This window comes from Egretta garzetta, unplaced genomic scaffold (genome assembly GCF_000687185.1).
Source record: "Egretta garzetta isolate BGI_Z169 unplaced genomic scaffold, ASM68718v1 scaffold77, whole genome shotgun sequence".
NCBI lineage: Eukaryota > Metazoa > Chordata > Aves > Pelecaniformes > Ardeidae > Egretta > Egretta garzetta.
The window spans coordinates 650,856-675,206 of NW_009260130.1; the positions used below are offsets into that span (position 1 = coordinate 650,856).

General features: G+C 44.2%; 1 protein-coding gene across 1 annotated transcript in view; it reads left to right on the forward strand.

The window, feature by feature from the left end:
* FRAS1 (Fraser extracellular matrix complex subunit 1) overlaps positions 1-24,351 on the forward strand; it is a 131,614-nt gene that overhangs the window by 54,263 nt on the left and 53,000 nt on the right. Inside the window, 10 exon segments of the mRNA XM_035896955.1 lie at positions 941-1,084; positions 8,423-8,575; positions 11,388-11,534; positions 15,034-15,180; positions 16,671-16,811; positions 17,040-17,180; positions 17,818-17,961; positions 18,586-18,856; positions 20,059-20,143; positions 23,109-23,435. Of these exon segments, the coding sequence (XP_035752848.1) occupies positions 941-1,084; positions 8,423-8,575; positions 11,388-11,534; positions 15,034-15,180; positions 16,671-16,811; positions 17,040-17,180; positions 17,818-17,961; positions 18,586-18,856; positions 20,059-20,143; positions 23,109-23,435 (1,700 nt within the window).

Below are 24,351 nucleotides of genomic sequence, written 5' to 3' on the forward strand. Positions count from 1 at the left end.
TCCTGCAGGTTTTGAACACCGAAGCTCAGTTAATACAGGTGTGTCCAGAAAATTGATTCTTCCTTTGGAACACTGGATTCATGGGCATGATTTCTGAGAAGCTGAGAAGGTGCTGGGACATGATGGGTGAGGTCTTAAACACTGGAGCCTTATGCAGTGGCAGCTGCGAAACACCCAGCTTCCACATGGAGAGTGAGCAATTGCATGCAGCCTGGGGGAGTCTCAAGGCAGGAGATTCTTGAAGTTGTGTGCTTTTATTCATAGAAGAGCTTTAAAAGTAGGTTTTCAGAATTTTTTACAGCTCATTAGCTGTAGTATTTCTGTCTCCCTCAGATCTGTAGCATGGAAATCATGGAAATCTGGTGTCTCTCTTTAAAGGTAGAAGGATACAACAGCAGTCCGAGTGAAATATTTTTGAGCGATCTTAACCACTTTCTCTGCAATCTTTTTGTTGAGCTTTTAGCAGACAGAATAGCTGATGGTTTTATAAGTTCTGGTTTGGGAGGGCTTTGTGCAGAAATCATTCCTGGATTTCCCACTCGTGAATATCCAACTCATGCCACTGTGATGTTCATAGAATCCCAAGACGTTTAATTTATCTCCCCTGTGCATCCCACTCTCTTATGTGCACAAGCATATGCTGGTGGGAGGAATAAAAGGGCCAATCTCTTTATATTTTGCATAGATCGATACCTTGATTAATGCAGAGAACAAATCACATCTTTAAATTGACAATTCATTTCTCATCTTGTTTATTCAAAATGAGGATGTAAGAGCCTTCCAAACCACAACTCCGCAGTCGCTGGTGCTATTAGCTCATTTTACGTCCATGTTTTGTAGGAGTAAATGATTATTACGGGGGCTGGCTTTCTGGGGAGGGGAGAGCGTAAGGTGGACTATACCAAGAGCGTAACAACAAGTGTTGATTTTCTTATTCCAGCCTGTCATCCATCCTGCAAGACGTGCCGTGGCCCTTCTGATTTGGAGTGCTTAACCTGCCATCCCCATGCGACTCTAGCTAGTGGGAAGTGCAGGACTAGCTGCAAGGAAGAGCAGTATCTCAACCTGGTGGGATATTGCGTGGGTAAGTAAGAGGAGACGCGGCGTGGGTCATACAGTGGGATGATGATCTTTCTGTGGCATTAACCAGCTACTTGAGCACACGCCAAGAAGAAATGAAAACGCCTGTTATGAGTAAAATGTCACACAGATGAAAATACCACGAGGAAGCTCTCCAGTATGCATAGTATCTAGCAAAGCCGCTTGCCACTCCTGCTATACATACCTTCTTGCACAAGGCAGGTAGTAGGGAGAGGGAGATGAGGTGCTCTTTTGCCAGGCTTGCTGCTGCACGGCTTGGTGTGAAGACTTGAGGCCACGCGTGTGGACCAGTATGCCTGGGAATCATCAGAGCATTCATATGCTTATTAATACCATAATGAGCATGCTCTTAACAATAGGACGGGCTGCAGCTCTGCTCTGTTGAGTGGCGATGTGCTTGCCTTTGCCAGGCTGAGCCCTTGTCTGTGTCTCGCTCCGGTCTGGGCTTTACAGCATACTGCCTGTCACTGCAGAGCCAAGGCTGGGGGACCCAGAGCCAGGAAAGCTGCTTCAGTCCTGCACGTAGCTTCAGTAGAGTGACTTAAGGAAACATTTGTGATTCAGAGAAGCAGTTTATGGGGCCCTAAAGAAAAATTGGCACAGTTAGCATTTGCTGTGTGCATTTTTGGGAGGTAATAGGATTTCTATATAGAGGTTATGCTTTGTGGGTGCTCAGTGCCTGCGCTTAAGCCTATCATCAGAAGCCACTGATTGCATTTATCTATTTAAAAAGAAAAATCGCTTTTAATCCATCACGCAGACATGTATAAACGTATCCTGGGAACTGCTCCAACGATTTCTGAGCTTTATCAAGCCCGTTTTTTCTTTATTAAAAAAAGATACGGTGTGTGAGGCTTAATCTAGGCTCAACAGTTCCAAATGAGATAAGGAATCCTAAGAAAAAGGAAAAATTCATTAGACATAATAAGTATATCCATTGAGAGGCTATTGTTCTCAATTTAATATAGATGATTCCCGTTCAGAGAGACTTCTTTTTGTTTACATATATGATTTTTTTTTTAATGAAAGACTGTTCCTTTGCTCTCCACAGATTAATTTTATGAACCATTTCTTCATCTTCCTTTTAAACAACAGTTATTGTTTTATCTGCAGAGCCAGAGAGGGAGGAAACAAAGTGGCTGAGGAGTAGGAAAATATCCTAAAAGTGTTGTGCAGCTCGTTAGGTATACAAGAAATCAGGTTGGGGAATGAAGATGTTTCATACAGTCAGGGAATTACAATATGGCAATAATTCAGCATTTCCGCGTAAAGAGCTGTGTCTGCCCTGTAAAATTTCAGGGGCTACAACGATACTTATTAATGTCCTGTCACTTCATAGCTGTATGCACTTTATTTCCTCCACCTTATTTTCCCATTAATTTGCATTCTGCTTCCCATGAAAAAAGGCCCGTGGAAATGTGGTCTTCCAGCTGTAAATTTCATTGGAAAAACTTAGTACCATTTATCATAAACCAGGATTCTTTCTGAGGAGGGTTGCTATGTGCTTTAATTATCCCTTTTAGACTGCTGTCACCTGTAAGTTTGGCGAGGTGTCCTGGAGCAGTAAGCATGCTCCCCAAATCCCGGGTGATTAGGTAGACGTCACAGTGCCTGGCAATGATGAGGAGCAGAAATTGGAAACAACGAGCTCACTCAGGAAATGTGGAGGGCAAGGTTTGACCTCCAGATGCGCTACGCTGACAGTGATAAATCGTCTGCAGAGAACCTTGCCCAGCTTTCTGGACTTCAAAGCAATTGCAGTCTGGCGACGCATCCTTTCCTTGCAAACTAACAAGCTTTATTTTGAATCCCTGTAGGTCATGAACATGGGCCACTGTTTGGAGATTTGTCTTCTCAAAGTAGAAACATGTTTTCAAGGCTTGGTTCACAGTGCCTGGCATCACTGAGTGCCAATAATGCTTGGATCTGTGCCCCCAAAACAGGAGAGAAGGCTTTCCAGGTGCAACTTAGTAAAAGCATAAGGAGACACCTTTCTTGACTCACTTGCACCAGTCCTGCCTTCGAGAGGCCAGCACAGATATTCCTTGCAGCATAGGAACCCTTCATGTTCACGTGGTCTTGTGTAATAGATGCACTGATGTTTCTTTGTCTAACTGAAGTTTTGAAAGCCCTTGCAGAGGAACATAGTTATTTGTTGCCTTTAAAAAACAAAAAAGAAGTTGCGCTTAGGTCTCGGATCTGCAGTCTGGAGTGTGTTGCTCTTTGTGCAGCAGTGGCATGTCTGGTGTTTAAGCAAAGGATATGTGTTGCCAGTTCTGCTAAAGAGCTCCACATCCAGGTTGTTAAATTTCATTCATTCTTCTCATTCAGCACGGATTGAAGTGTGAAATTCGCCCTTGCAAGTTATTAATTACCAGGTAAAGAGCAGCTGTCCCATAAAAGAGACCATTAAAACCCCTGACACTTGTGTAATACACGATTTGCATCAGAATCTAACGAAGCTTTTTCCTCTGCTTCCCGAAGCAGTATTTTTTTACAATTATCTTCCCATTTATCTCTAATTCCTGACCCTCCAGGCAGAACTGTGTTACGACTTACAGGGACTGCTGTGCGTTACAGCAACCTGTCATATTTTATGGACCCGTGGGGGAAAATCTTTCATACAGGATGCAGAAAACCAACTGTCACTTGAACCTATTGCCTGTGAGTTAATGTTGTTATTGTACATGTTACCTGAATGAGGATTGGAACATTTGCCATGTTAATGGAAAAAAAAAGGTGTTGTTTTCAGCAGTTTATCAAATAAGCATTTCAAATGTAAGGAGAAGAAAGACAAAACGACCTCAAATTTCAAAAGATTAATGGGTTTCTAAGCTTTGGCTTGGGCACACTAAATTTGTGTCAGTCTTCCTCGAGAATGCTCAATTTATGAGTTTTATTTCCTAGCTAAAGTATATGGACAGGAATGTGGTTCTGGCTTTAGCAGTCTCCTGTTGAGTCTCAGGTCTTCTGTGGTTTTTGTTTTCCCAGTTTGAAAACACTCTCTGATTTCTCTCTCCCTCTTACCAAGACGACTTCAGCTTCAGGAAACGTTGCAGTCACCAATCTGAAAAATAGCACCGTTGCTAAAACTGTTGTCCTGCTCTTACTTTTCTGATTTGAATAAATCATATGCCTGTCTTGAGGCTGCCGCATCGATCTGTTCCTGACGTGGTGGAAGGGCAATTAGAAAAATGCAGAGGGACTGTGCAGTGGCCGAAGAAAGGAGTTCACAGACTGAGCTCTACTGGAGACTGAGGTGTAAAAGGATGCAAAGGACTACCTACCAGAATTAGTAGCAAGGGCAGCTGGCGTGACATGAAAATCAGAACACCCACTGACACAGGATCCCCCAAGGTCCTCTCTTAACTTCCAACTTCATCTTCCTTTGAAAGGGAACTCCCAATCCCAAGTTCAGCTGCTCAGGCCCTTGCTTTCTTAGGCTGCGTGCGGCTGCGAAAATGTTCAAAGATAAACCAGAAGAGCTCGCTCAGGAGGATGCCTGTAACAAGCCTTGCTCTTAAAATTCCAGAAGGGACGCTCTGACAACAAGAAACACATTCAGCTCCTTGTAAAATTAATGAGCTGTTGCCGTACTCTTAGAGAGACATTGATATCATCCCAGAGAGCTGGGGTTTCTCTGAGCAGAGCAAGAGGGAAACTGGGGGCTTTGCTCCACTTAGTCACTGGCATGCAACCTCCTACAGAAATTAGCAGCTGGGCTGCCAGAGGAGGAAAATGGAAGATCATTTCCCTGCTTTGGTCTGGGCTCATCTGTGCCAGGCACCATCCAGCTGGATTTCCCACCTTACGCTGCCTAGAGCAGTTCCCACCCTTTTCAGAAGATGCAGGCAGATCCCTGCAAACGTGGTTGCGCTTCACCAGGGCTTCACCTCGCTCGTTTGTGTGACAAATTCCCTTTTAAGTCTTTTAAAGGAGAGGGGAAAAAAAAACCCTTCTGAAAACCAAATCAACCCAAAAATCCTGGGCAGTGCTAGGTGCCCTTCCGGATCACCCATACTGGTTTTCTTTCTGGATTTACTGTAATGTGCTAGAGAACATTTGCATGCTGACATGCCTGTAAATTGCATGGTGTTTTAAGTACGGATTTCAAGTCATACTCTGTTGTAAATCACATACCTTACCTTAGAGTGTAGTACAAAACATGCCCCAGGAAATTTTTTTCTAAAGAGCCCTTAAGAGGGGAGGCGTATTTAAACAATGCGAGTGGTTGATTGCTTGGCAAATGGTGGAACTCAGAGGTAGAAATGCCGCTGGTTTCCTTTATGAGCATTCACAAACACTTCAGAGATAATTTTGTCTCCCCAAACAGCTTTCTCTGTCTTGACAGGCAAGGGAACAGTATATAATAGATCCTTTTCATATAGGAAGGGCACTATTTTCTTTGTTTTCTTTGCTTGCTAAGAGAAAGCTAAAGAGGGTGTGGAAGTCAAGTAACTCGGGAAATGGAAATCTGTGTAAGTAATTATACTTGACAATGAAAGTTGCTTTATAGGAAGATCAGTGATAGGCAAGGTGGGGTTGTGGGGTTTTTTTGCATGGAGGTGAATTGACAAGGAGGAAATTAGAGCCAGCTGAAAGGGTAGCAGGAAAAAGTTTAGTCTGGACAGCGGGAGGCAAGTCAGTAATCTCAAAAAGATGAGAGACATTGGGACTCTGAGCAAGGTGGTAACATGCTGCCCTGAAGAATCCGCTTTGGATACTGGCAGAAATCTAAGGGAATTAAGTAACTGTATTGCGCTGACCTGCAGCAAACATGGGATGGGAAGCCTCCAGAAGCCCAAAGCCCACGGGCAGTAACTTGCCTGCTGGTGGAACTGGAGCGAGGATTGATGGGGAGAAGGCAGAAGCAGGAAACAAATACGGCTGAGCAGAGTTACTGAGAAGCATGAAGAAAGCGCTCCGCTTCTGTTAGTCCTCGCTTCAAAGGGAGCCTGCTGTGAAAAATTTAAATAATCTTTTCCAAAACAAAGCACTTCAGTTCTTCCTTTACTCTCTAACTAGATCCCCAATGTCCCTCAGATTCACCATGAGCCTCAGTTCTGGTTTTTTATTTGGTGTTGTGTGCTCTTTGATCTCCAGGCTTGCAAAGGAACCAGAGAGCAATGGGGCTGATTTATCCTAAAACAGTAGCTGAGAAAAAGAGCTCTTTCAATACATAGGAGCAAACACAGAGGCTGTAAAGAGAAAACGGTACTGCAACAGCACCTAGTTTTGTAGATACTTAGCTTTTTAAATGTTAGTTTGGCAAAGTCTAGTTATTTACAGTAGATACCGGTTACTTGGGCAGCCTTAGTTTTCTCTGTCTCATTTTTATGCTCTTATGGACCCTGTTGACTGTACACAGGTGTCTCTCTTCTTCTTGGTCACTGCAAAACTATTGCAGGGTTTGGTTACTTATTACATCTAGCCAAACTGTCTATTCGAGACCAGTGGCTCCAGCAAGAGATTAAACTGGAGGAGTATTTATTTTAACAATATGGGGAGTAGGCATATTGCCAGGTAAATGTGGAAGCGTGAGAAACTGATTGGATTTGTGTTAAGTTTATCGAATATGAGTGCATAAAACTCTTCACCCCACCTCCAGCCCTGTGCATACAAATTACATAGGGTGCTCGGTGCCTTTTGGATGATCCCTTAGTCCTTGCTCCCTGTGGTGAGCTGTGTGTGATCCCTTCTGGCTTCAGGGAGGCTGCAGATAGATGGAAGGTTTTTCCGCTCTGATGTCAGCACAGGTTTGGGATCTTTAGCTGTAAAGATTTATGAGATGATGCCTCGGGTATCAAGTTCTTCTCCTGTGCAGTCAGAAGCTGCAGTGCGATAACCTCTGTAAGCTGTAACCCCCTCTAAGGAGGTTTTGAGGTTTGTCACTGAGTTTGGAAGCATCACCTCGTGTGCTGCTTTGCTTTTCTTACCACTGTCCTGACAGCGATGGATTGAGAACCTACAGGGTCACTATCTTAAGCATAATGTTCCTTCTTGCTCACCTTTACCTGCCCTCTGGCTGTTAATTTCCCATCTGCAAGGCTGGGAGTATGGGGCGGAAACTAGATAGCTTGTATACCCCGTAAAGTCAAGAGGTGAAAGAGGCAGCTGCTTTAAGGACCTTGAATCCCTGGGTGCAGTCAGAATTGCATTCATTTCTGAGCTGCATCTGCAATTTTCCACCCGTGTTTGGTAAGAATCATCTACGTGTATCGTATAGGAGACGTCAGGCTAGGGTTAGACTCCAGTCGCTTGTAGGTTCAATTACATTCTTGCAGGTATGGATGCAGAATTCCCCCAGACTTCTATGTGAGCCTGTCTTCAGCTTGTAAAATTAGATTGCCTGACAATCTGTAGTAATGCTGTCATGAGGGACAAAAGACAGAAAGCTGAACCTTTAGGAGAAATCTGACAAGAGGCCAGGTACTGAAATGAAGCCTCATTATGACATTTCTTTCAAGACAGTTGTCATTTCCTTTATAATTTTCTGAATTACCATAATGAGGACTAATTTGGCTTCCAGGTTGCCTTACACTGCACTGTTGTGCATACAAAAGGCTTGTTGTAAAAGCTTTTGAAGCACCTAAGTTCAGGCAGAGGTCAGGAGACACAAGCTTCTGCGCTGCTGAAGAAAAATGAAAAAAAAATAAAAGGTTTTGAGGCACTCTTGTGCAGCTCTAAATGCCGCTCTTGGCTTGGCTTTGAGGTCTGCAGTGGCCTCCTCAGGGTATGGATATCTCGTTCATGTGGGAAAACCTGAACAGTAAGAACTGTGGGAGAGGGTCATACAGCTGTATAGGTTGTGCTCTTGGGTTTTCGACGGTGGGCACAGAGGGAGATGAATGCCTACAGCTGCCAGCGTAGTTTGTTAAAGATCAGCCTGTGGGTAGAAGCATCTAAAATCAGAGAAAGGTTTGGGGGAAGTGAAGAGCTTTGAACTGGCTTTGTACAAAGCTTTCCCAAGATCACTTAAGGATGGGAAAGAGGATGCTTGAACAGGGCAGGAGAGATGCGGAGAATGTGGTTGCTGAGGAAAAGTGAAAACGTGATGCTCAGGAAGAGCACAAGATGGGGATGAGGGCAAGAGGAAAGGAATGCTCCTTGAATGCAATAACTTCTGGTCATCTCTCTTGCAGACATCTAGAAGTGCAGTGTTTAGCACCCGATCGCAGCCCTTGCGCACCAGATAGCAGAAAGGGGCTCTGAAAGTCACATCCCTAATGTCTTCCTTGACTTCTCAGCAGTGTGTTTCCCCTTGGCGGTTCTGTTTTGTCCATCTGTGATCACAGTATCCGTTATTCCCTGCTTCCTTTAGACTGCCACCCTTTGTGCCGTCAGTGCGTGGCCAACCTGCAGGACACCGGCAGCATCTGTCTGAAGTGCCAGAACGCCCGTCACTTGCTCCTGGGGGATCACTGCATTCCTGACTGTCCCATGGGATACTACGCGGAGAATGGTGCCTGCAAAAGTGAGTAGTCCCTACACATCCCTCAGGTAGCTGCAGGGGACCGCCTGGATCCTTGCGAGATGTTCCAAGAAATGGTTCCTATTTAGCAGAGAAGCTTTGTCCAGCTGGCAGGACACTGCATTGGGAGCTGGGGATGTCCTGGCTAACAACTCTGCCAGCTGGCTGGGACCACTCTCTCCTTGCTTCCCCATAACCTGTGTCTGCTGTCAGACTGTGAGTCCTTTGAGGCTGACAGTGCTGTACTGTCCTGAGCACATGCTGAGGTGCTGGGACCTAGCCCACTGTTACAGTACAGTTAATGAGCATAACGAGTACCAGACAGCAGCGTGCTTGTGAGGAGGAGATGAAGGTGAGATTTTATCTTTCTCTCTGCTAAATCCCATCTCTCAAAAAGATGGTGGCACAGAGAACAGGGTGACAGTACACTACGTTCTACATAGGGTAGCCATCCTGAGATCACTCCTAGGAAGAGATGGGCTTAAGCACCGTAAAGGATAACTTCAAACAGGGACTTTTCATGTGCCCATTGCCAAGTCTCCAATTTGTGTGGTACCAGCACAGTTCTGGGATGCTGACACTTGAAAATACTTTCTGGATATATGCTTTAAAGGGCCGTGCAACTTCTGCTCACAGAAGGAAAAACTCTTGCTGGAAGCAACTTCTCAGGGCGTTTTGCAAACCTGAGATGGAACATCACCCTAGCTAAGGTCTCTCATTGAGACTTCTCTTGCTGCTGTAATGGTCCAAAAGGCAATCATTTGTAGCAGCTTTTAAAACAAAAAGCCAATTTAATTCAGCCTTTTACACTGGCGTGATAGATGCAGCACTCCAGCTGCGTGGGTGAAGCTGTGCTGATAGCACATTTTATTCTCTAGCCTTCTGTGCCTTCATCTATCCCTGGATCTCCTCCAGTTTTTGTTGCTGATGTGGTTTCCTATTCCCATCATTGTCTGAGCTGCTTTCTATTTCTTGGACTCTTAGAAGGAAGTAGGTTGCTTTTCTTGTTATGTGGCCAATGTGTCTTAAGCTGAGCAAAGGGTATTGCAGTTTATTTTAAGAGAAAGAAATCAAGACAAGAAATGCTGCACATTAGAATTAGGATGTAGATGCTCCCTTTGCAGGTAATGGCATTTCCTAATCCAGTCCAACAACTGAGAGTTCATGTTTCAAAGCTTCTTTCAAGCACTCAGGGAGCTGTGTGTTTATTTACCTGTTTTTGCAAATGAAATCTCAGAGACGTATGAAATATACTCTGTGTCATTTAATTGGAAAGACCCCTGGGAGAGATATTTTGCCTTCCTGCACATTTAAGCGTAGGAATAACATTTCTTCCCTTTGGTATAAAGGTTTCATTTAAAAGAAGTTTTGCATTATTCAGACTGTGTCAAAGCTCCTATTACATTTTGTGCTGGCTTTTAAGATCTCCAGCACAGCGTAATGCAGTCCTGTCTCTGATTTCTTTACACACTTTCAGTCATGATGAATGTGGCCTGATAGGTGTAATGATGGCATCCATCTCCAGGTAGAGGCCTATCAGGAAATAAAACAGACTAATAGTTTTGTGAGTATGTACCCCCTTTGGAGAAATTAATAGGGTAACTTGGCCTCATCCACAGTGGTATTTTAAATCTCTTCAATCACACTAAGAAGCACAAGTGGAAGACAAAGGGATGGAAAGGAAACAGGGAAAGAAAACAAAGGGTGGCATAAAAATGGACTTCAGAAATGCAGGGAAAGAAAAAGATAGTCATGTACTTCCATCCTCGAGGCAGTCAGTGGGATTGCTGGCTGTGAAGAATTGCAGAAGAATCTTGTAAGACTGAGTGCCTGGACACTAAAGCAAGGGCTGGAAGTTTGCTATAGGCAGATGTAAGGATGCACACAGGGTTACCTGGTTCTGATGTCACATACAGGATGATGGCATCCTTGCCGTGATATTGAAGTAACGATCAGTCAGCTTGTGAAAATGGCATCCCAGCGTTCAGCAACGTTGAAAAAGCAAATCAAATGTTAGGTGCTAGTACGAAAGGAAAGAGGAAGAGAAGAATTCCTTCTGCTGCTGCCTAAAGGAGCTGCGTGCCGTCAGCAGTTCTGCCCATCTCAGAAGGGAGGGGCTTCTGTACAGCGAGCAGCTGAGCAGAGCACAGTGCTTCAACCTGAAACACAGGCAGGAGGGAGGAAATAGGGTGGAGGCCTAAGAAGTCACGAGTGAAATGGAGAGAGGGTGCGTAGAGATTGCCTGTTGTCTGTCAGTGTTGCTTCTTGGAATAGGTAGCAGCTGAGCAACTCCTGCCGAAGGGATGGATGTAAATCTTCAGAGAGGTGTGGAGCTGTCAGAAAAGCACTAGATGGTTCCTCAATAGACAAAGCGCACCAGGCTCAGCGGGATCTGACCTGAAACTAGTTGAGAGAAAGCATGAGAGGGAGGTACTGATGCATGCTTGCTCTTTCTGTACTCTTTTCTGATAGGCAGGCCTTGGCCAGATCCTGTAGGGTTGTTCTCAAGGAGAAGGGAAGGTTGAAGAGAAGAGGAATGGGTAAAAAGAGAGAGAAAGGAGAGGAGGGGAGAGATCCAGTGTGCATGGCACACAGAGCACAAATAAAGCCCCTGAATCCGTCTGTCACAAGGTGGGTTGGTTGTGTTTCTGCGCCTGAGCACTGCGCACCAGTAAGGGCTTAGACTTAGTAGGAACTTTTGGTACTTCATATCACCATGCTCAGTCTTTGCGAGAGCTTCTGCTGAATCTTGCAAAACTTGCTCGAAGATCTACTTTTCCTTGAACAGAAACGCTTGTTCTTGCTGTCCCTGCAGGGTGTCACCCCTCATGTAAAACCTGCACCGGCGAGGGTCCTTTTTCCTGCTCTTCTTGCAACACCAGCCTGGTTCTCTCCCACACCAGCATGTGTGCGCCAGCCTGTTCCCCGGGATACTACAGGGATGACCGGTGGACCTGCAGACGTGAGTGCCTCTCTCCAAGCCATCTCTCCTTTCCACAGTGTGTTCACCGACATGTCTTTTCTAGTTCCTTTGCTTACTGTTCCTCTTGCCAGGAAAAGAAAGATTTCAAGTGCCTGAAAATTCGATGTGAGCTGACAAGAGGTGATTAGCTGCCTTAGAAACAGAGCCTGCAGCATGCTTTAAATTTGAACACAGTTGCAGTTCTGTTACCGACTTCAAAGCCAGGCGACTTTGGGTCCCGTAACAAAAATCTGCAGGAGAATTTGTGTAGGCTTCCTTGTTAAGTTGCCCAGGTGGTACATAGAGAAGTGGCCAAAAGTACTAAGTGGATTCTGGGCTTTGTGAGAGCTTGACAAGTTTAGACCAGTTTAAATCAATTCGTGCTAAAGCAAACCCCCTCCCCACTGCACTACCTGTTTGTTTCTGCTACATTTTTCCCCATGTGAAACCTCAGTAGAAACAAGGTACAGCTTTGTAGGCACAGCCCCACCTGGCTTGAGCGGTGATATTTTTACCTCCTAATGATCTGATGCAATTGATCTGGTGTTAAGTCCAGTAATGTTTAGTCCTACTCCTGCTATCCCTTGTGAATCTCTCAGGGCCTCTCTTTTCCTTTATTATTCTATGTTCACTCTGGCCCTGACATCGATTGGGTTATTCCTCACATAATATTTGGCTTGATGTTCCAAAATGCCAACTTATATGGCCCAGAGACATAAAAAATATGAAAAAAACATGCTTGAATTAACCCACTGTAATATAGACACCTAAAAATGAGCAAGTGCTTAAATGGTTTGGTTGCCATGAACCTGAACACTCAGGTTTGTTAAATCCTGCATTACCCTGATTTAAATTATTCTGATTTATAATAAAATAACTCTGTTGCCGTGCACTGAACATAGGTATCAGCGTCATCCTATCTAGACCCAATTTCTTTACTGATGAGGTTCTATAGGAGGACACTGATACGGTTGTCAGCTTTACCTGCCTTTTGTTGAAATATATGGTTCCCCTGAAACTATTATTTCCATCTTATCAGCAGAAATGGAGACACCTTGCATAAGTTCAAGGAAATAGGTGGAAGACTTTGTACCATTTTTCTGTTGACATTAAAAAAAAGCTATTCAATAATAATGAAAAAGGAATGTAATAAAAAAGATGAATAAAAAAAGGCATCATGGGATTCTCACTGTCCTGGCTGGTCTCCTACAAACTCTATAAGATATTCACTGTTCTCTCCTGCAGTATGGATTCTTTTATTGCTAACTACACCGGAATACCTCCCTTCCTAATTAAAATGCCCTTTTCTAATGAAAACTTTCCTATTGATAGCTCATCCCTCAGGACATCATGGTAGAAGTGGAATGCTCCTGAGGATTGTACCCTTCCTGAATTTGGTTCAGTAGCTCAAATGCAAATAGATTTTTGCAAGCAAATTCAACTACTCTAATCTCCTTATTGCAAACGGCTTTTGAAGAAATGTCCGTAATCCTTGTGGCGGGAGGCTCAAGGCAAAGTGTGTTGGTGCATTGGATTTTTGTCATTCCAAGTGTCACTTGTGCCTTTTCAAGTGAAGTACTGCTGATAAGCCGTGTTGATACAAACTGTCCCAGGCTGCTGGAAAACTGCCACTTAGAGGTAATGAAAATTGCTTAAAGGGAGGTTGGCTGTTAGGCTGAGAAAATTTGGTCTCTCTTCAACGTTTATTTTAGTCGCATTGCACTTTTGCGGAACTTGGGTTTGGAATGAAGTTCAGAGAGATGCTGAATGCACGTATGGACTCTCAGAGATATTTTTAACCTCAGTGATATACTGGCTGAGGAACAATGCAAAGCTTAACAAGTTCTTCATGGCTTTAAAAATGCAGATACGGAGTCATGCCGATAAAACAAGCAGACAGGATTGCTTTCAAATACAGTTTTTGCTTATTGTTCTGGCATGCGTCCATGGGTAACCTGATTTCTATAGATTTAGACCTCATGTGGAATGTTTTACCGTACTTTCAATAGTTGGCTTTCCGTAGCACTTACAAATAGTAATTTTTCCGTGTACTATTCTTAAGTGAAATCAGACTGGCACCAGAGCACCTAAAAAACAGCTACTAGATTCTTTAGGTAAACGTTTTGTTAGAAATCAATTTGTACTTCAATAAAACACAGGCCTTCTGTGACATTTTTTAGACGAGCTTAAAGTAGTAACCATTTTGAAGGGTGCTGGGTTCCCACTTCAGTGAGAGCAACATAGGTATTTTCACATTAACTTTGGTATTTTGAGGTTTTGTTGTTACAAAACTGGGTCTTGAATTGAAAGCAAATTGAAGTGGATTTCCACAGTCAGCGTATCACAGAATTAGCATTCCACAATTAGCATATCACCAGTATGTTACCACAAGTAACATGTCAATATTAGTAGTTGCGCTAAATCCCGTAACAGGTTTTTGTTTGGTTTTTTCCATTAAAAATGGCCAGCTGTGCTTTATTCTGTAGTTTAAACACTTGGGGCTGTGTTTTCAGAGCTTTCTTCTGATTTATCATAAGTACGGAATTGACCTTGGGCAAAGATTCAGACCCTGGATGGATTTAGTGAAACTCAGGGGTAGCTGGCCGGGAATTGAGCAGTCCCTTTTGCATCATTGACTGTTGTACAGTGGGCAGTTACGGTTGTTTGTATAAAGCAGACATGTGAACCTCTGTGAGTTTTCTGCGTATTATTTTTGTAAAATTTCATCTCACCAGAACCAGAGCAAGCTTTTCAGTGCATAGGCAAAGGGCTAGGAAATATTTGTCGATCTTCCATAGCACGTTGCCCCTAAATCTTCTGCTGCGAATTAGCTAAGAGCTCTGACATCAGCAGTGAGTAACACGTGGCTTTTAGTACAGCCTCCTGAGAAGTTTAGATGCTAGACATCAAAGAAGTCAGCTGAAATATTCTGAACCTTTGGACTTTGATCCTAGATTCAGTAAATCCCTGAATTATTTTTTCCTGGCATCTTTATTTGCTCCCTACAGCTCCAAAACATCACACTGTGTGCAAATGAAAAGGTGGAAATATTAAGTGAAATGAAATGGGCCCTTGGTCCCACCAAGGTTTGCTAACTGGATTGCAGCAGTCTGTTGTGGTCTCCTAATTTGTCCATTACGAGTTAAGTCTGGAATCATATGAAACGCAGGTTGTGCAAAGAGAATAAGAAAAACGGAGGCAGGAAAAGCTCTTACTTGGGGATTTGAATTCAAGGTCAGTGTTTTACCCTGACCTATCCAGGGGAGAGGAAGAAGCAGTGTGAGGAGACTTAAGAGTCTATTCCAAATGGAAGGAGGCTTTTTACATTTTGGAGGCCGTGAAAAGGAACGTAAGAAGCAAAAACTCTGAAGTCTCCACAGGTGTCGCTCAAAGAGGACAAGAGGAGTAGCAAGGCTACAAGATAATACCATTTTTACTTGTACAGCTGGCTGGTGCATCAGTAATTACAGTTATTTTCTTTGTCTTTGTCTTTCCACAGCTTGCGACAGCCAGTGCCTGAGCTGTGAATCAGCCACCGGCTGTACGTCTTGCCGAGATCCAGCTAAGGTCCTGTTATTTGGAGAGTGCCAGTATGAGAGCTGTGCTCAGCAGTATTATCTGGATTTTTCCAGCAAGACTTGCAGAGGTGAAAAACACATTGCTGGTTTAAAGAAAAACAAATTTCCAAGTGCCTTGGCTAAGACTCCATTACGTTGCAGCAGGACCTGTGCAGGTGGCCTGCTTTAAAGAGTGTGTTTGGGGGGGCGTTGTTGCGAGGCTTTGACTTTTTTTCTCTTTTTCACAAGTCTGCTGTCACATACTTCAGCCTTCCAGTGAAACAAGATTATTGCAAATCCTTCTCTTGTAAATGATTTAGTAAGTGAGCCAGCAAACTTTTCAAGGGTCAGGTCCAGCAATTCATTTAGTCATGGGTCAGCTGAATAACGAGTGAGCTTACCAGGCTAAATCTTTTTTAGAGTGCTCATAGGGCCTTGTGTACTTACCTGCCTCTCTCTGTCTTATTGAATACTGCATCTCTGGATGACTGCAGAAACAACAGTTCGGAGTGATTTAAAAGACGCATGACTTGAAATATTTCCAGAACTCCGAAGGAGTGTGTTCCATAATGGAAATAAGTGAGGATAACGGGGCTTTATTGCAGCTAACACCACTAGGACCAGGATATAATACAAGTGACTTGTTTAGTGTTCATTTCTAGCAGGCGCTCTCAGTACCTGAACCTCAGTAGCATCTGTCCCCTTAACGCTGCGGTTCTTCAGAGAGGTGACGTCTGGTGTTTAGGGTGTTGGAATGAGGCAGGACTCTTGTCCTGGCTTTGTCTTGGACCCGCTGCACGGACTGGAGTGGTTCAGCTCACCTCAGCAAGCCCTCGTTTCCCCCCCTCTTCCTCTTGCCCATTTGTCTGTCTCATCAGCCAAGGGTGTCTGTCATTAATTGCTGATACGGACCATCTAAGTGCCACCAAGAAACAAACAGTAGCGTTGGCAGCCCGAGGACTCCTTGGGCACGTGTGCGTGGTTGGGACTCTGCTGAAGACTGGAAGGGACACTGTACAGGAGCATGTGAAGGCAGGTTGGGTCCCAGTGTGTTTCTGGCCCGTGTACTCTCCAGAGGGGCATTTGGACTGTGAGGAGCAATGATTTCATTTTCTTTTGGTCAGAGTCATTTGAAAGCATGAGATTGATAAGATGGGGTGGATAATTGCCAACGAGCAACGAACTTGGTGGTGGCAGAAAAGGAGCATTGCTGCTTATGGGCTAAAGTCAAGCTTCCTGGGCAACAAAACTGTGCCAGTGTTAGCAGGTCTGAATGCTGAACAAGAGCCAAGCCTGCTCAAATTCGACATAGTTGGAACATGTTAAATCTGAGAGAGGAAAAAAAAAACCTGTATTTTGAGTTGTAATAAGTCACTATTTTGAGTTGTACTAAGTCACTCAATACAAAGCATGCTTTCTTTTTTTTCTTTTTAGGATCACTTTAACAGTTTTTACTGTGCTCTTTGCTCCTAGGGCTTATATTCCCATAGCTTGTAGACCCCAAGTGCTGAGCACTTGTATAGGGTGAGCACCCCAGAAAGAGCTGCCCTGTGTTGACTTTTTTTTTTTTTTCTTCCAGAGTGTGACTGGAGCTGTAACGCTTGTAAAGGTCCCCAGAGGACTGACTGCCTGCAGTGTATGGAGGGCTACATTCTCCATGAAGGAGCTTGTGTGGAACAGTGCCCTGCAGCTTTCTACAAGGAATCAGACACATGCCAGAGTGAGTTCTTCTTGAGCGTTACTTCTAATTGCTGCTGCCAGCGCGTTTCCCTGCTTGTCTCCAATTTGTGCACATTTTGCATTCAGAAGGCACGCTCTAGCTTCAGATCTCTCGCTGCCCTCCAGCACACGCACGCCACAGAGCTGTGGTTCCTGCGGGGTGCTACGGCACAGCACAGGAAGCAGCTGAAAGCGGTGCTGAGCTGAACTCTTTACGTATGACTTCTAGGGTGTGATCAACACTGCCTTCAGTGTCACCAAGCGGACGAGTGCAGCCTTTGCGAAGCCCCGTTTTTCCTCTTGGACACTTACTGTGTTCACAAATGTGGGAAGCGATACTATGCAGACCACGCGCAGCGCAAGTGCGCAGGTAAGCAAAGTGAGGGTGATATGGCGGAGAGGGACCAGGGTTTGTAGCCTATGTTCTGTAACACTGCTTTTTGTCTCCGAGGCTGGGGTGAAGAGGAAGCGCTTGGATGCTGTGTTAACCTTGCTGTTGAGGTGATGCAGTCAACTTGAGAATTAGATAACAGGCTATATCTGCATTTGGACGTGCCTAATTCAGGAGGAATGCGATTCAGTGTAGACGGCTGCTCGTGTGCGTGTGTATGTGTGTGCACACTGTGTATAAAAAAGGTATTAAACCCACATTTTTAGAAAGGTTTCGGTTGACTTGTGGGTTAACAAGCTGCGTAGGGCTTGGATATGTATTTGGAGTATTTTTTTCAAATCGGTATAACAGTTACTTAAAAGCACGTTTCTTCCGTTTGGAAGATTATCTCAGGTTCTCTGTAGCCAATGGCAAACAGTGGTCAAATGAGGAAGGAACTTCTTAACAACACTTTTATCTCTACTCGTTGCCCCTTCTTTTTGATTATTTTAGTCAGGTAGGTGAGACACAAACAGTGGTGGTGTTTCTGTTCTGACCCCCGGGGACAGCTCTGTGCACCAGTGGCTGCACTGGTTTTGCAGTGTCTCAATGGGGTTGTGCTTTCCATCCGATTCAGCTTGTCCTCCTGGATGCTTGGCGTGTGACAGTGACAGCCTGTGCCACCTCTGTGACAGCACCACGTTTTTGAAGAATAAGATGTGTGTTTCTGCCTGTGGCCAGGGTTTCTATGGCAACACGTGGACCAGGGAGTGCGAAGAAGGTGAGTGTCTCTTATGGTAAAGCAAGCGAGCTGTCAGGCTTCCAGCAGATCTTAAGGCCAGAGGTAGCGTTCATTCAGTGGCATTTTTGGAATTCAGTTTTGTGCGGTTTCGTATTGACTGTTAAAAGTTGGCAGCTATTTTTCTCCAACTTTTTTGTTTCATAAAGTGTGCATGTATGCGGTTTTCTAAGTGAAGTTACCTAGTTAGGTATGGAGGCACATCCTTCCAATCGCAGCATCATTTATCAGCAATGTCAAACAAATGAAAAAATACCTTTGGGGAAATGCCTTACTAAACCAACTGTAGTACCTGCTTATCTTTTCTGTGTTCTAATCGAAGATTTACTGGTCCATCTGCAGGGCAGGCCAGCGTATGTTGGCTTTGAGTTTTGTGATGGGAAACTCAAGATGGGAAGTGACTTGCCCAAGCTTCTCAAAATCATAGTGGGGATTGGGATGGATTGCAGTTCTTCTTGAGATGGTGGTTGTCCACCTAGGTCAGTAACGAACAGGGCATTAGAAGGGTCTGGTCTGTTAGCCAAAAGATGGTAGTGACAGGCAAGATGCTGACCCAGCCCATGGCTGTAATTCATTCAGTGATACTTCTCTCTTCTTTCTTTTTAGCCAGCAAACGTCCCACGAGCTTCCACATGAACAGTACCCTCACAGTAGGAATCGGCGGGGTAAAGCCCCTAGACCTCTCCTTACTGGGTGTGTGTGATCTGGATGGTGACACAGGACAGCTCTTGTTCCGTATCGACAGCACCCCCTCCAACGGCAGGCTGGTGGTGGTGGTGAATGGCAAAGAGGTGCAGCTGAGCAAAGGCGACCACTTCAACTGCAAGGATGTGAAGGAGAAGAGAGTCCGCTTTGTGCACAGCAAGGAGAAATCCAGGTGACTCTGTTGAAACTTCTTTCAGAGCTGTTGCCTTAAAAAAAAGTCAGTGTATCCTGAGAATGGGTATTTCCTTGTTCCTTGGACACATTCTTACAACACTTCTCACTGCTGTTAAATAAATTGCCGATGTATTTATACTGTACCATAGCATAAATGATGGTGCAAAACTTCTCTGTTTGTGGTATAGGAGGTCACTGTAATCCAGCTGCCAAACCTATTGTGCTTTGGGGCTGCAGGAGTCTGTCTCATCTTCAGGATACTCTGCTGTGTGTTTAAAACTGGCATATTAGTCTGGTTCTTACAACTATTTCTTGATACTATCAGGAAGATGCTCAAATGATGTCAGCAGTATGTTTTGCGGCATAATCTGCATTCAGCCATTACTTCTTTGCCTGCAGTGTGAGCTCTGTTAGTGTCCTGGGATAATTAGTGGTGATTAGAGGCTGGCAATGCTCACACTGCAAGCACATTGCAAGAAAGCAGATTTTTCCTGCTGCCAGGCAATAAGCCAGTCATCCTGCCAAATTTCACACTTGATTTACATCACTGTAAAGCCTTGGGACTAGACTGACATCAGTGGAATTGTTCTAAATTTCTGCCTTTATATTCAGGGTGTTCTTTGATCCGTTGTTTTCAATAAGACTTTCAGGGTGTCCTTCCAATGCCAAGGGTTAGCTCATGTTCACTAGACTTAAGACATGTGTTTCTGTATCATGCTTTTATTTTTTGTCTGCCTGGTAGTCACAATGAAGTGTCAGGATCTTGTCTTGAGATACATGGCTACTTTATGTTCAAGGTTATTGGGTGGCATTATTGAAAAGTAAATGGAAAGCAAAAGTGCTGAGAAGTGGGAGCTTCTGTTCCGAAGCCAGGTGACATTTTTCTTTAGCAGCGACCAGCTGACATTTAGGATCAGTACTTTATCTTGGAGATGCCGTCCTATGTGGGTAACATTAGTTAAAGGGAAATGAGGGTATGATATTACATAGTTAAAGGTATTCTACTGCATGTTGTGACTGCTGTGAATCTCCAGAAAAAAATGCTATAAAAACATAATTGAAAAAACTTGAGCTAAAGCTTCTGTCGCTAAGCTAGTCATTTTTACTGGATAGGTAATATTTTTATCGTTACTGAGTCCTGCAAGAGCACTTCATTAATTTAAGTTTTTCTGTATTTTGGCTTGTTGGGGACTTGTTTAGGAAAGGACAGTTTTCCTTGAAGGTCAGCGATCAACAGTTCTTCTCCCATCCTGAGGTGGTCAACATTCAAGCATTTTCAACACAGGTAAAGTAACAAAGCTTGGAAACAACCACAAATTTTCTACTATTTGGAGCCCTGGGTTCTCGCAGCGATAACAAAGGAGCTGGGCAAAACTTGGGCTGGAGTTCAGGTCAGGCAAATTAGGCTCAACTCTCATTTCGTTGAGAGGCAGCCAAGAGTCATATGGAAGAACTGGATTTGGGGTAAGTGACCGAAGAAGCTGGCCCATGTAATTTTGCTTGTGCTGGGGAATTGTAGCCATGCAACCATAGAGCAACTACCAGCGAGGGGTAAGGATTCCCTACTGTTAAAATTATTCTTTGGATCCGCGAATGGTCTAGTTCAGTCTCTTACTGCAGGGTAATTGAACGATGATTGATCCCTATGGTAGGGATGCTTTGACAGTCAAGAGCATTTACCTAAATGCTCTGTTCTCGGACAGTTGGGAATTAAATCAGCATGAGCTATTTAAAGCGTGTTGCTTAAACTGCTCACCACTTCTAGGCAAGTTGATGGTACTGTCAAGTGTCCGTGTCTCTCGTATTACTGTTATTTAAAGTCTGTAGCACGATATTGTGGAGGGGCCTCGCCCAAGAGATGGTATACAGGCAGTATGTTTGTGACTCCTTTTCTAAGGGTAGGGTCCCTAAAAGGCAAGGTATGAAGAGATGTGCAAGATACGCATTAAGGGAGAGGGCGCAGCGTTACAGAATGGAGGAGCTGTTCGAGCCCAGCCTAGTTGCATGTGCCAAAAGCTCAGCCTATCAGCAGGTCATATCACATCCCTCTGGACAGGCTTTGATTCCCACTCGAGCTACAGGTGTTCCTCTGATGCTGCTGTGAGGGCAGTGGACGTGTTGGAGCTGCCCAGCCCAGCTTCTGCTGTTGGTTATGCCGGCAGCGAATTCACCATGGACTCACTTGAACGGGGTCCACGTTTCCAAGGAGGCTTTGTAGCTTGCACCGAGCTTTTTCCATAGTCAAACTGTTTAGTTGAAAGCCTGATCAGATAGCTTTGCTTGAACTGAAGTTGTTGTGGCTATTTGGCATATTCTAGCGGTGTAAAGAGACTTTAAAGTGCAAACGAGAGTCTGCTGCTCTTAAGGCCCATTGACATCCTCAGAGGGGCATTAAATGGCTTGATAAAACTGAAACTGGAAATGTGGCTATCATCCTTTCTCTTTTAGTGCTGACTCCTTCCTGCCTGCAAGCCTGACTCAGCATCCATCGTTACAATGAGTAATTTAAGAAATTAATTTATTTTAGTCATTGCAGTGGTGGATGAGTTTGTGTCTGAAGGAGCTGGTGCTTTTCTGTGCTTCATGCTGAGTGTAGTAGGAGCGTAGCCAGCAGCTCAAAAACATGGCGAGCTGCTGACTTGCTCACTACATACAATGTTGGGGCCCTGTGGGGGGTCTCTAATTTAATATATCTAGGGTTCCTTATAGGAAACAACTCGTCCTTAGATGCATCATTTCCATGGTTCTCTGACAATCTTGAGACTTCGCACTGCTTGGTTTTTTTATGGTTTGGGATCCTAGAGAGGTGGTAGTTTCAGGGTTCGGAATTCTAGTTTTTATTTAATTGCACTTTGTTGCTTTTAATCACTATATTCCATATGAGTCATTCTATAACTTCTGGAAATTAGAATTGTTCTCGTTTGTCCTTTAGTGTAAGACAAACTATGGATTTTCATCCTATTGCGTGTATATTGATTCTGGCTGGTGCTGAAATCTTCGCTCAGTCTAATCTCTTGTTTACCTCAGTAGGATATTCACCTAAATAAGAGCTTCAGTCACTGCCCCAGAATACATAAGTGAGGTTTAATAGTAGGAATTTTGCCTGCCGATCCTTAATAACCCTGATAAGTTGTATGCAGGTGAGATGGCAGATGACTTTGATGACTTTGTCTCTGTGGGATCACCCCCCTCCCGAGCCGAGGTATTACTGGTGGCAAGTGATGCTTATTGGGATCGACAGAGACTGCAGATTTTAACTTCCTTGGCGACGACGAACTAGGGAACTAATTTAAACCAGCAGAAATGTGGTCTCTAGCTGATCTTCATTCTGGGATGAATAAGGCTGCGTGGGGTCTTTGAAAATAAATAAATAATAATGCTGACGACACCCAGTTTTGGTGTCTTTGAGATGGACCGGTGTCTTTGAGATGGACTTTATCAGTTCAAGACAAGCCAAAGCACATCCTTCGGTGTTAGCTGATGGACTCATTTCTACTTAGAAGCATTAATTCAAGCTTCTGCCTCTCAGTTTGGCTCGCTGCTGTTAGTATCCTGGGTAGGTTATTCTCCCGCCCCTGGCATTCTTCATTGCTTCCTTTTTTTCCCCCATTTTAGAGAGATAACCTGGGTACACAGGTTGTGTGGGGTTTTATTCTCAAGCATCAGTGCTCTGAAAGATGTCCAAGGTATCGAAGCTGTAGGTCATACATAGGGAGAATGTGCTGTGTCTCCATCCCCAACCCACCCTGAACTGATTATTCACAGGCATAAATCTTCAGCATCAGAGGTGCCTGCGTTCCAGTTGGGCCTGCGGATGTGCTTCTAACATGTAGACCTCCCAAAATAATCGGGGTCCGTGTTTCCATTTGAATTTCCGTGGATGGTAATAAGGCAAAGCTGTGTCCCTTGTCTCTTACCCATGCAGACAGCAAAGGGAATACAGGCTCTACCTGATAACTAAATTGCTTTCCTATAAATGTCCTAAGGTTTTTTTTTTCCTTTCCTAAGCTTGCTGTGGCATGAGAATCTTCTTTTAATGTCACTAAATCAGTCTCAATTGCTAGATATTCTTAGATCTGCCTGCTGGGGGTGGGGAAGTGTGAAGAGGGATTCTCTGCTGCTTAGAAATAGGAGGTTTCCAGGGATGAAGTGAGCTAATTTCCTTAACCCCAAGTTTTTCATTCTAGACTTTGATCATGATCAAATTGCTAAGGTCTAGCAAACACCTAAGAGCTGCTTTTGTCTTTCAGGCCCCATATGTGTTCAGAAATGAGGCCCTCCTTGTCCGCAGAGGGAAAATTGGAACTATAACAGAACTGTTGCTTGGTGTGAGAGACGGCGACAATCCTCAGGACGTCGTGCTGATGGTTTTAGAGCCTCCACGTCACGGGCGGCTGATCAGGCCTCCTGGAGGCTCGGCTTCTGCAGTCCACGTATTCCACCTGGGTGACCTTGCCAACGGACTGCTGCGTTATGCTCACGATGGCTCCGATACCCAGGATGATGCAGTACTTTTGCAACTGAACGACGGGTATCACTTCCAGAACATCTTGTTCCACATCAAGATTGTTCCCAAGGTATGTGCTGTGGCCTAAACCCTCGCAGGCAAATTAGAAGTCTGGAGAAGTATCACTATGTCCCTGAGGTGTCACTAATCCTGCATTACCGACAGGCTGTGGTCAGAGACAGGAGAAAGTAGTGGATTGATTGAGTTTTGGAGGTCACCTGAATTTTTGGTTTGCGGCAGGAATGGTTCAACTCAAATTATGCAGCTTTGACAGTTCAAAGTCCATAGTTATTTGATAAAAAGATTTTCTGGAGTTGCAGGTGAGAGTTTTGCACTGGTAAGGGCAATGAATTAGGGAATGAGTGGATGGCGGGGAGAGAAGGCTGATGAGATAGGCACACCAGTCACTGGGCTGATGGGAGTGTGATGGGAGACACAAAAGGACTGCACATCAACAAAACAACTTGGCTGATAAGGTGTAGCACTTGTTCTTTGGTGGTGTCAGCCAAGGTCAGGATCTCTGCAGTTCACTCAGCGTTGCTCGACTGAAGTCATTCACTTGATGCATCTTTCTGTTGGGTAACTTCACTAAGGACAGGGCACAGATACCTGAGTTCAGAAATTATTAAGAAGTATTTTAATTTTTGTTTCTTGCTTTCATTGCAGTTCATAATTAAGTAACAGTTTTTTGTCTCTTCTGTATTTGGACATGAAGTGGCACTTTGTATTATATTTTGTAGTGATTAGAGCAGTAAAATTAGAAACAGTGGTGCTTTTCCATTTGTTTATGAAACAAACCCCAACCAAACAAGGCATGAAATACGGACGGTATGTGTGGTGGAGCCTTGAAAAAAATGAAGTTGCTGAAGAGCTTGGAACCATTTCAGTCCTGATATTGTAATAAAACAGAAGGGAAAAAAGCTGACAATTTCCTTATCCCTTAGTCCATGCGAGAGAGTAATGAAAAATAGAGCTGTCAGAGAAGT